The 12,118-nt window shown below is 37.5% G+C and overlaps 1 protein-coding gene across 1 annotated transcript; it reads left to right on the forward strand.

Annotated features, from left to right (window-relative positions):
• Positions 1-938, forward strand: LOC100437055 (olfactory receptor 51B5). The gene is given in 2 exon segments (XM_009246720.2): positions 1-286; positions 289-938. Coding segments are annotated over 2 exon segments (936 nt in total).
• Positions 939-12,118: the final 11,180 nt, after the last annotated feature.

Below are 12,118 nucleotides of genomic sequence, written 5' to 3' on the forward strand. Positions count from 1 at the left end.
ATGTCATCCAACGGCAGCTCCCATCCCTTCCTGTTGACTGGTTTTCCAGGCTTGGAGGCAGCTCATCACTGGATTTCCGTATTTTTCTTGTTCATGTATATATCCGTCCTTTTTGGCAATGGCACCCTCCTTCTTCTCATTAAGGGAGATCACAATCTTCATGAGCCCATGTACTTCTTTCTGGCCATGCTGGCTGCCACAGACCTGGGGCTGACCCTGACCACAATGCCCACAGTGCTGGGAGTCCTCTGGCTGGATCACAGGGAGATTGGAAGTGCAGCCTGCTTTTCCAGGCCTACTTTATACACTCACTTTCCTTTGTCGAGTCTGGCATTCTGCTTGCCATGGCCTATGACCGTTTTATTGCCTTCTGCAACCCTCTTAGATATACCTCCGTACTTACTAATACTCGAGTAGTGAAGATTGGGCTGGGAGTTCTGATGAGGGGATTTGTATCTGTTGTTCCCCCAATCACACCCCTCTATTTTTTTCTGTATTGTCACTCCTATGTTCTTTCACATGCATTCTGCCTTCACCAGGATGTCATTAAACTGGCCTGTGCTGATACCACTTTCAACCGACCGTACCCAGTTGTGCTTGTAGTCTTTATATTTGTGCTGGATTCTCTGATTATCTTCATCTCCTATGTGTTGATACTCAAGACTGTCCTGAGCATTGCCTCCAGAGAGGAGAGGGCCAAGGCTCTCAATACCTGTGTCTCCCATATCTGCTGTGTCCTGGTTTTCTATGTCACAGTGATTGGATTGTCTCTGATTCATCGTTTTGGAAAGCAGGTTCCACATATTGTTCACCTCATTATGAGCTATGTCTATTTTCTGTTCCCTCCACTAATGAATCCTATAATATATAGTGTCAAGACCAAGCAGATTCAGAATGCCATTCTTCACCTTTTTACTACCCATAGAATTGGAACCTGATCTCCAATCATCACAGTCACTCTCGCAGAATGTAAAAACTCTAATATTTAGCAGGAGAGCAAAGAAGTCTCATATCTAGCATGCATGCTCATATGACTTGGTAAAATGGTGTTAAAATAGAGCTTCAAGTTTCCCTAAGGTATCTCTTTAAACCCAACTCTTTAGCTAAATGTAGTTTGTACAAATTTTTGTTGCATTCCTGTAAATGGAATATTTCTCTAAGCTTTCCACTAAATTATTGTGATAACAATACCTTAGGCATCTATTGGTATGTCTATAATGTAACTAACATACGTTTATTTCATGGTATAAAGTTAGCAGATAGGAACAGAGTCATAAAAACACAAAATTATTAGTTGGTTTGAGTGAAATGGAATAGAGTTTGGTTTACTATATCAAATCTAATTTCCAACTCTTATGAATTTCTCTGCAGGTGTCCATACAAACAATGGGAACCTATAAATTTGGTCACTGAAGTCCAGGAATTTTCCTGCAAAAAAGAATATAATCTTTGATCAGTGACCTAATTACTTATCATCTCAACAGTCTGGTTGGTACCTCCTCCCTCCATCAAATGATAATGAATTTGTCTCAAAAACCATAAACTCATATTTATTCCCCAAGACAGTACTTTCTGACAAACTTGTAACAAAAAAATGTGAGAAGAGGAATCATGGATAAATGAGAGGATGTAGACACAGTCAGCACCTCCTTCTATCTTGCTCTCATTCTTATTCTACTACCATAGTTGCTAGCTCCAACGTTGAGGTCATCCCCAGATATCTACTCTGGCTGACTAGTCCGAATTAGTGGAAGAGACAGTTCCTTCACCCTCCTTTTGCTATGAAAAAAGGTCTGGAGGAACAAAATAAATAGGTTTCTGCATTTTTTTTAAGCATGATTGCTTTCTGTACATACATTCTGATTCCATGTAATAAGTGTAAATTTCCCAAAGAATACAACAATGTCATTCTCATTTGATTAAAATTGTCTGATGAGTTAGGAAGGGACCCATAACTCAATTTAAAATATCCTAAAAAGAGGGAGGTTATGTCTTAATTATGCTTTAATCGGAGCAAAAATAATACTTCAGTGAGACAAGAGAGGGGACCATATAGAAGATACTGTTTATGTCTTTGGTGTTTTACCCCGATCATTTTACAGAACTGTGCACCTGTGAATGTTGGCTGCTCATTGTTCATGTTTCTGCTTTCCGCAGGTGGTTGTTCTCAACTCAGTAGGAAATGTCTCATGAAGAAAATGGCCCCTGCTCCTTAGGAAGCAGGCCATAGGCAAATACTGACCCTCTTGCCTTCTGAAGCTAAGCTCCAGCTTCAGTATGCACTTGCTTACCTCCTTCCCCTGTCTACACTGCTTTTCCTTGCTCCCTGTCTCCTGAGAGCATTCATTAATAAATGGCACACATCTGAATCCCTATCTCAGGCTTTGCTCATAGAGTCCAACTTAAGAAAAACTGCAATCTTCATTTATATTCTGTTTCATTAAGAGATGTAATTGTGAAAGAACTGAACATATAAAAAAAAAACAGCTTTATCATGTTTTTTATCCTTGTAACTCCATGTCACCTGAGCAACACAGTCTGAATACTAAATTGAGTGTGAGTGCATATATGTGATGGTAGGTTTTTGTCCTGCTTTCAGTCATTCATAAAACCAAACATGTATCCCTTAATTATGCTCTACTACATCCACAACTTATTTTATTCATAAAAATATTGTGGGGTAGATATTATCACTGTTTTCTTGATGGGAAAATTTAATATAAAAAAGTTAAGTATTCCCTCCAAAGGCATAAAATTTTTAATTGGTATAGTCATGATTCAAATTTATATCTTCTAACTATAAGGCCAGTGTGACTGGTACTCCACTAAAATAGTCTATCCTTAGTGGCTTCTACTTTTTGCCTTGTATTCCATCATGCTTATAGAAGTAGTACCTACTTCCTTTTTCTGAAAATTTCTCCTCCTTCTACTCCAAAAATATTGTTCCCTATGAAAACTGATATTTTGCATTGTATCTCCAAACTCCTAACTGCAGTAGAAGAACTTTTTTAAAAAGAATTTTTCAATATGACATTGCAAAAAAAAAAAAGAGTAATGCTTTTGTTGTGGTAGAATTACTAAAATGCAATGCTTAGAATTGTTAATGACAATGTTTTTCATTGGGCAAGTGACTTCAAACTATAATAAGTATTTAGAGTAAATTATGGATAAAGAAATGATAATAAATAAAAAGAATCTTCAAATCCCTAATTCCATGTTTTCCTGAGACTCAGTGACAAGGAGGACAGTTTGAATCTTTTTTTGATTCCACAGCCTAATACACTCCTCTTCTTGTAATTTGTTTTGTTCAGCCTAGTTTCAGTTGAGTTTCAGTCACTTATAACCAAAGACTATTAATAATTATATCATCTCAGTTATAGATATGTGAATCTTCTCTAACTAATATTTAAAACTGGAAAATACTGTTAGGTAGAAGAGCTGCCTCTTTTTCTAAAATACAGGAAATGGAACCTAAAAATGGCAGGAAAGTTGACCATTTGGTGAATGATTTATGAAGTTATTTCCCTTGTTTAAGAAGTTCATTTCTGACTTGAAAGAAAGTGTGAAACTAAATTCATTGAGAAGATGCTGTAGGATGAATACAGACACAGGACATCGGTGGGGGGGGGAAGACTAAATAATTATCTCAAACTTATTTATACAGAAGGCTACATGGTGGAAATCCATGCAGACATGTTTTTCTATTCAAAACCTATTTTAACAATCAACATAAACACAATATGTTAGTATTATCATAAAATTTAGAACTTTCTGTGATCTCCTACAAGTCTTCCTGTGGTAAAATGCTGTGTACTATTAGAAGCCTTAGCAAATTAATACAGGAACAGAAAACCAAATACCACGTGTACTCACTTATAAGTGGGAGCTGAATGATGAGAACACATGGAGGGGAACATCACACACTGGGGCCTATTGGAGGGTGGCGGGTGAAAGGAGGGAGAGGATCAGGAAAAGTAACAAAAGGGTACTAGGCTTAATACCTGAGTCAACAAACCCTCGTGATACAAGTTTAAATATGTAACAAACCTGCTCTTGTACTCCTGAACCTAAATTAAAAGTTAGGAAAAGAAGCCTATTTATAACACTATCTCTCAGGAAACACTGCACATAAGTTTGTATTCATAAGAAGAGTAGAATTCAGAGTGGCCCAGTGGACTAAGAAACTGGTGAACCACCTTCTTACAGCAGGTGAAGCCTGTAATTCAGCTTTTGATCATTCAAGACTGAAAGAATATAACTTACATAGAGAAGGACCTCATGAGGAATAAATTTCATGGTGCCTATTAAGATAAATAAGTAGCATGTAGTTATGGTAAATCTAAGGTGTAAAAGAACATACATTAAAAAAAACCATTGCCAAATACCATCCTTTCTTTTTCAAATAATATTATACTTGTATAGTATGGGCTGGAAGGGATAATATACCATAAGAATATTTAATTGAGTCAGGAAATGAAAGGCTAAGTGCATTTCTGTAGACTAAATAAGCCAATCTTAGAAATGATTAAGAAGACATGGAAGAATCTTAGAGACACACTGAAAAAATATGTATGGTCTAATGAGTTTACAGATCACTTTTCCTCCTATATAAAATGAATTTATACCAGATAAGGGGCAGATGAACTTTATTCATCCCATTAGCGAATAATTGCTGGGTTCCTTCACCAGAGATGCAGATTTTTATAGGGTAAATGAAAGGTGATGTATTTAAAGATACTTACTAGATTATGAGTATTAAATTGGGCAGCAAGGATGATTAGAAATGATTAAGGACCCAGAGGTCTCCATGTCCAATTAAAGAATGTAAATCTGTTTTTGATTTTATAGCCTAAATCCTTAGACACAGTCCTTGTTATTAATAAACTCATAGACAAAATTTATTTTATGGGAAATTTAGGAGTTTGTGTCCCTAGATTTCAAGTACATGCCACCAAACTGACAGATGACAGTGATTAGTCACAAAGTGCCTCAAAAATAAATGAGATGGCCCTATGTTAGTCATGGTTCTCCAGAAAAATAGAATCAACAGGATTTACCCAACTTCAAATTATACTACAAGGTGACAGTAACTGAAACAGCATGGTACTGATACAAAAACAGACACATGGACTAATGGAACAGAATGGAGAACTCAGAAGTAAGACCGCGCATCTGAAACAATCTGATCTTCAACAAACCTGGTAAAAACAAGTAATGGGGAAGGGATTCCCTATTTAATAAATTGTGCTGGGAGAACTGGCTAGCCATATGCAGAAAATTGAAACTGGACCCCTTCCTTACACCTTATACATAAATTAACTCAAGATGCATTAAAAACTTAAGTGTAAAACCCAAAACTATAAAAACTTTAGAAGAAAACCTAGGCAATACCATTCAGGACATAGACACAGGCAAAGATTTCATGATGAAAATGTCAAAAACAATTGCAACAAAAGCAAACACTGTCAAATGAGATCTAATTAAACTAAAGAGATCAGGCATGGTGGCTCATGCCTGTAATCCCAGCACTTTGGGAGGCCAAGGTGGGTGGATCAGTTGAGGTAGGGAGTATAAGAGCAGCCTGGCCAACATGGTGAAACTCCATCTCTACTAAAAATACAAAAAATTTGCTGGGTGTGGTGGTGCGCACCTGTAACCCCAGCTACTCAGGAGGCTGAGGCAGGAGAATTGCTTGAACCCAGGCAGCAGAGGTTGCAGTGAGCTGAGATTGCACCACTGTACTCTAGCATGGGTGAAAGAGTGAGACTTCATCTCAAAATAAAGAAAAATGAAATTAAATACAGAGCTTCTAAACAGCAAAATAAACTATCATCAGAGCAAACAGGCAACCTAAAGAATGGGAGAAAATTTCTGCAATCTACCCATCTGACAAAGGTCTAATATCCATAATCTATGAGGAACTTAAACATACTTACAAAAAAACCACACAAACAACCCCATTAAAAAGTGGGCAAAGGACATGAACAGACACTTCTCAAAAGAAGACATTTATGTGGCCAAGAAACATATGAAAAAAGTCTCAGTGTCACTGATCATTAGAGAAATGCAAATCAAAACCACAACGAAATACCATCTGACACCAGTCAGAATGGTGGTTTTTAAAAAGTCAAACGAGATGCTAGCAAGATTGCAGAGAAATAGGAACACTTTTACACTGTTGGTGGGAATGTAAACTAATTCAACCATTGTAGAAGACAGTGTGGCAATTCCTCAAAGATTTAGAACCAGAAATACCATTTGACCTCACAATCCCATTACTGGGTATATACCTAAAGGAGTATAAATCATTCTATTACTAAGATACATGCACATGTATGTTCGTTGTAGCACTATTCACAATAGCAGAGACATAGAATCAACCCAAATGGCCATCAATGATAAACAATTTAAAAAATGTGGTACATATAAACCATGAAATACTATCCAACCATAAAAAGGAATGAGATTATGCCCTTTGCTGGGACATGGATGGAGCTGAAAGCCATTATCCTCAGTAAACTAATGCAGGAACAGAAAACCAAACACCACATGTTCTCACTTAGAAGTGGGAGCTGAACTATGAGAATGAGAACACATGAAAACAGTGACGGGAACAACACACACTGGAGCCTGTCAGGGGGTGGGGTGTGGTGAAGGGGAGCATTAGAAAAAAATAGCTAATGCATGCTGGGCTTAACACCTCGGTGATGGGTTGATAGGTACAGCAAACCACCATTGCACACATTTATGTATGTAATAAACCTGCACATCCTGCACATGTACCTCAGAACTTAAAAATTAAAAAAATTGAATGTACATAAAAATATGGAAATTAATAAATGTGATTCACTGCATTAAAAAAAAGTAATGGCAAAAACTGCAATTACTGTTGCACCAACCTAATATAAGGAATTAGCAGATGTGATCATGGAGGAAGGCAAGTCCCAAGATATGCAGAGTGAGTCATCAAGTTGAAAACTCAAGAGATCCCGGTAGTTTAGTCCCAGTCCAAGTCTGAAGGCCTGGGAAACAGGAGGATTGATGGTGTACTTGCAACCCAAAAGCCATCAGGCTTCAGACCCAGGAAGTTTTGATGTTTCAGTTCAATCTAAAGGCAGAAAAAAAGGTCTAGATTCCAGTTTGAAGGCCATCAATAAGGAAGAATTCTCTCTGATTTGGGGAAGGGTCAGACTTTTTCTTCTACTCAGGTTTTCAACTGATTGGAGGAAGCTGCCTGCAATAGGAAGGACCGTCTGCTCTACTTGGTCTACCGATTTAAATGTTAATCTCGCCTAAAAACAGCCTCACAAAAACACCTAGAATAATGTTTGACAAATATTTGGGCACCCCATGGCCCAGTCAAATTGGCATATAAAATTAACCATCAGAGCCTGTAGAGGATGATTTAAAGGATGGAATCTTCAGAGATAATTGTGGAATCCAGAAGGCTGACAGATAATAGAATCAAACTACACAGAAAAAAAAAAAAAAAAAAAAAAGAAGCTGGTATTGTCAGCACAGACTTACTCAACAAACAGCAAAAATCCTAGGATAGAGATCTTCCTGAATCATTAGTGATATAAGCTTATTATACCTGAATGTTGCCTTCCTATATGCCATATGTAATATAAGGCAGCAGTTAGATATAGACTGTGACACCAGAGCTCAGACCAAGAGCCAAGGAATGGGAAGACCAGAAAAATATTTTCATTTTAAAAAATTAGGTAATTTCTAATAATGTGGCTGCCTGAGTATTTTCAGAACAGATATTCTAATAAATATTGAGTTATATGATTTAGAAAAAGACAAGCACTCAGTGGATGACCCTTGTCAGGAAACGCTGCATCAAAGAAGGCTTTTATTACAGGAGACGGAGGTCCTTCCCAATCTGAGATTATGCTGCTGTGACATAATACTTTACTTCACAGGCAATACAGCAGGAAATATGAAAAGAATGAACAAGGTCTTAGAAAATACATGAATGAGAGACACATAAATGGCTATTTAAGGAAATAGAAGATACTTTGGGTGCCCTGCCTACTTCCTCCCAGTGCCCCTAAGCTTGGTGACTTTGAGTGTTGGCTGATAATAGTTGTTCCCATTCTCTGGAGGCTTATCCTCCACCAACAGTGTGGAGGATTTTATCCCAACTCTGGGGCAGTCTGCAGGAAATTACTTTATATCTGCTCTAAGATAAGTGATATTTCCAGGAATAGAGTCATATTTATGGGGCAGAAGATTCGTGTACTGCCAGTGAGAGGGTCAATATACCTACTAATGAAATGGGAGGGCAGCCTGAAATTAAATCAATTATCTCAGGGTCTTACTACCTCCACCTCATTTTAAGTTCAAAGCTCCCCTAAATCAATCCAGACCTAAATTTTTGCTTAGTACAAAGAGGACACACAAACTTTCAGACTTAAGCCATTTCCAGAGACTGACTTTTAATCATGATTTCCTACTACTATTCTACTTATATTTAGGAAGACCTATGAGCAGAATGCAGTTCAGGAGGAACTTAACTGATGTGAAATGTCAGGCACCAAAATGTGACCCTCATGGTTCACCACATTGCACCCATACTCATTTTAAAATCTCATAGTTGGGCTAAGTTCCAGGATAAATTTAGGATACAAGACTGATGAGACAATAGAAATTCTCAGATCCTTATTTCTCTGACAGACTATGAGATGATTGTATTCAAGTACAAATTGTCAGACAAAGCCAGGGATGTAAAGAATACCTCCACCATGTCCCCTTTTATCATTACTACAGGACACTTAAAGTAAATAAAATTTTTTAAACTTGATTTATATTGCTCCAGAAGCACTAACTCTGATTCTTGGGCAAGACTTACCAGGAGACAGAAAATAAGCTTACTGTTTGAAAGAACTTATCAGCAGTACTCATTTGTGAGTATATATAACAAACAATCTTATTTGAAACCAAGAAAAGATTAAGTGTGAGGGATTTATTAAGCTTTGTCTAAGTTGGGTGAGCTTATTGGCTACAGGGTTAAGGAATAACAAAAATAGGCTTCACAGTATCTTCTTTTTGAGGTGGGGAATCATACAAGGCAAAGGTGGTTTGATAGCATGACTTCCATGTGCTGGATGAAGCTACAATTCTGTTTTCTTTTTGCAGAGAAAATATGGGGCTTTAAGAACACAGTTCTGGAGCCCACTTCCTTCTCCAAAGGAGGCTTGAAAAAAAAATCCCAGTAGCCTAATTATCCAGCATCAAGACAGATACTGGGGAACAATTTTGAATACAAATAATCTCACAAATTAACCCTGTTAGCAGTCTTCAGAGATACCATTTAAACCAATTTCTACACCAGGACTCAGCAATTACCTCTCCCCTTAATTTCTGATACCGCAGGTCAGGCTCTAGTGACTATGGGAGAATGGAATGAAGGTAATTGAGAGGAAAATAAAGACTAATCTTCTTGGATTCTCTTCCACCACATAGTTGTTGCAAGAGGGTAAATAGAGAAAAGAGGCAAGATATCTGTATCTACGGATTCTGCCAGGTGTATCAACCTCCAACATAAAAGTTCAACTTCCTAGCAAATGCTAACTCTGAAATAAAAACAGTAGTTTTATGTGATGGCTGCTTACATGAATAATTAAGAGTTCTGAGTTGATATCTAGAAGTTCTTGTTAGCTCAGCGCTATTAAGAACACTTTTCCTACAATAGAAATTTTCTTTGGAAGAGGCAGGAGAGGAAAGAGACTGACTTTGGGAGTGAATGTGCAGGGTGCGGTCACCATGACACCTGTAGGTCTCTATACTACCTCTCCTCCTCCTCTTGATGCAGTTCTCTAGGCTCAGTTTTCTCTATCTTACATCCACCTATGTTCCCTTTCTGCCTTCTTCCTCCTGCACTTTGTAGCTCCCACATTTTCAGCTTATATATTAGCCAATTAGTATATTAGTAATATTTTGAAGTCACTGTTCATACCTAAGTCAGTTTAACAATCAGCATACCAGTCAGTTAGTGATCAATGTGTTAATCATAAAGTAATTAAAATTTTATAAATAACCTTACAATCAATATGTCAAACTCTGTCATTGCTTCCAGGGCCATTGGTGTATTAATACAACACTTAGTAAGGTAAGCAATGTTAGTGTTGGAGTGGGAGTAGAACCGTGTTTTTTACTACAATGAGTTAGAGCCACTAGGTCTGAGAGACTAGTAAAAGAATGTAAACAGTAAAAATTTTGTGCTAAGTTTTATGCTAAAGTCTGGGTGATGCAAAAGAGACATCTGGGATTTAGTTAGAGAGGGCAAAATAAGAGACAATATAGAAATAGATACAACAAAAGGGTGACGAATATAGGAAGAACGACACAGGAAAACAATAGGATGGAGATGACATACAGCTGCACCCTATGTACCTGAGCAGATGGTGCAGAAATGATCAGTGCTGCCCAGCCAAGCCCAGCCTAAATAAGTTGAACCATGCATTAGAGTGAAAAATGTTTAATGTTGTCAGCCACTGATGCTATACAGGGCTTTGTGATGTGACAAATCTGTGATAATAGATAAATGATACAATAATTTACATAAACTCTGTAAATATTAGTTTATTATAGAACTCTATAAACTCTTAATAAAATGTGGATAATAGTAATACTTTGCATTAGTTTTCTATTGTTATACATAAATTACTGCAACTTGAGCTGCTTCAAACATTATTAGTTTATTATATCACGTTTCTATAAGTCTGTACTCTAATAGGCTTAACTGAGTTTTCTGCTTAGGGTATCATAAGGTCAAATTCAAAATGTCAGGAGGGCTGGGCTCTTATCCGAAGGCTCTGGGGAAGAATTCGCTTCCACGTTCATTCAGATTGTAGTCAGAGTTCAGTTTCTTTTCTTTGTTTTCTTTCTTTCTTTCTTTTTTGAGATGGAGTCTCACTCTGTCGCCCAGCCTGGAGTGCAGTGGCACAATCTCTTGCTCCCTGCAACCTGTGCCTCCCGGGTTGAAGCGATTCTCCTGCCTCAGCTTCCCAAGTAGCTGGAACTACAGGCAACTGCAACCACACCTGGCTAATTTTTGTAGTTTTGGTAGGGATGGAATTTCACCATGTTGGCCAGGCTGGTCTGGAACTCCTGACCTCAGGTGATCTGCCGCCTCAGCCTCCCAAAGTGCTGGGATTACAGGCTTGAGTGAGCCATTGCACCTGGCTCTCAGAGTTCATTTTCCTACTGCTGAACTCTGAAGTCCCTGTTTGTTTTTGTTTTTTGTTTGCAGGCTGTTAGCTAGGATGCCCGTTCTGTACCTAGGGGCTTCTTGCATTCCTTCTTTTGTGACCTCCTTATATTTCAAACCAGCAACTGACCCATAAACCTTTCTCAAATTTTGAATATGTCTGGCTTCCTATTATCCTACTACTTGGTGAAAACTCTGCTTTTAGGGGCTCATGGAATTAGACTAGGTTCCCCTGAGTAATTTCCTTTTCAATTAACTCAGTCAACAGATCAGCAACTTTAATTACATCTGTATAACCCCAAGCATGATATTGTATCATATTCACAGTCCTAGACATTAGGATAGGAAATCTTGTGGTAGAAAGGTTTTTAAAATTATGCCTATCACATCTATTTAAAAAATAGCTAGTGAGAGAGGAGACTTTCTTTTCCAATATATGTGTTAGTTTTAAAGTGTGTGTGAAATAATTTTTATTCTTAACATTTTTTTGATGAAGCACAATGTCTGAAAGGGTGGTAGAAAGCAGCTGGAGTTGAAACTGAGGATGAAGTAGTATAGTCTAGAGCTGTGCTGTCCAAAACAGTAGCATCTGGTTAGCCTGAGTCAGAATTTTCTGTAAGTGTAAACACTCGATTTTGAAGAATTTGTACCAAAAAAAATCGTGGAAACTATCCCATATATGATTTTTATGCTGATTATCTATTAAAATGATAATATTTTTGATGTAGTAGCTTAAGTAAGACATATTATTAATATTAATTTTACCACTTTTCTTTTTACTCCTTTTAATGTGACTGCCAGAACATTTAACATCACATATTTAGCTCTAATTATATTTCCACCACATAGTTCTGGTCTAGAGAGCTGTTTTGTTTGTTTGTTTCTCCTCAGGTATCCACC

This window comes from Pongo abelii, chromosome 9, assembly GCF_028885655.2.
Source record: "Pongo abelii isolate AG06213 chromosome 9, NHGRI_mPonAbe1-v2.0_pri, whole genome shotgun sequence".
In the NCBI taxonomy this organism is placed as follows: Eukaryota; Metazoa; Chordata; class Mammalia; order Primates; family Hominidae; genus Pongo; species Pongo abelii.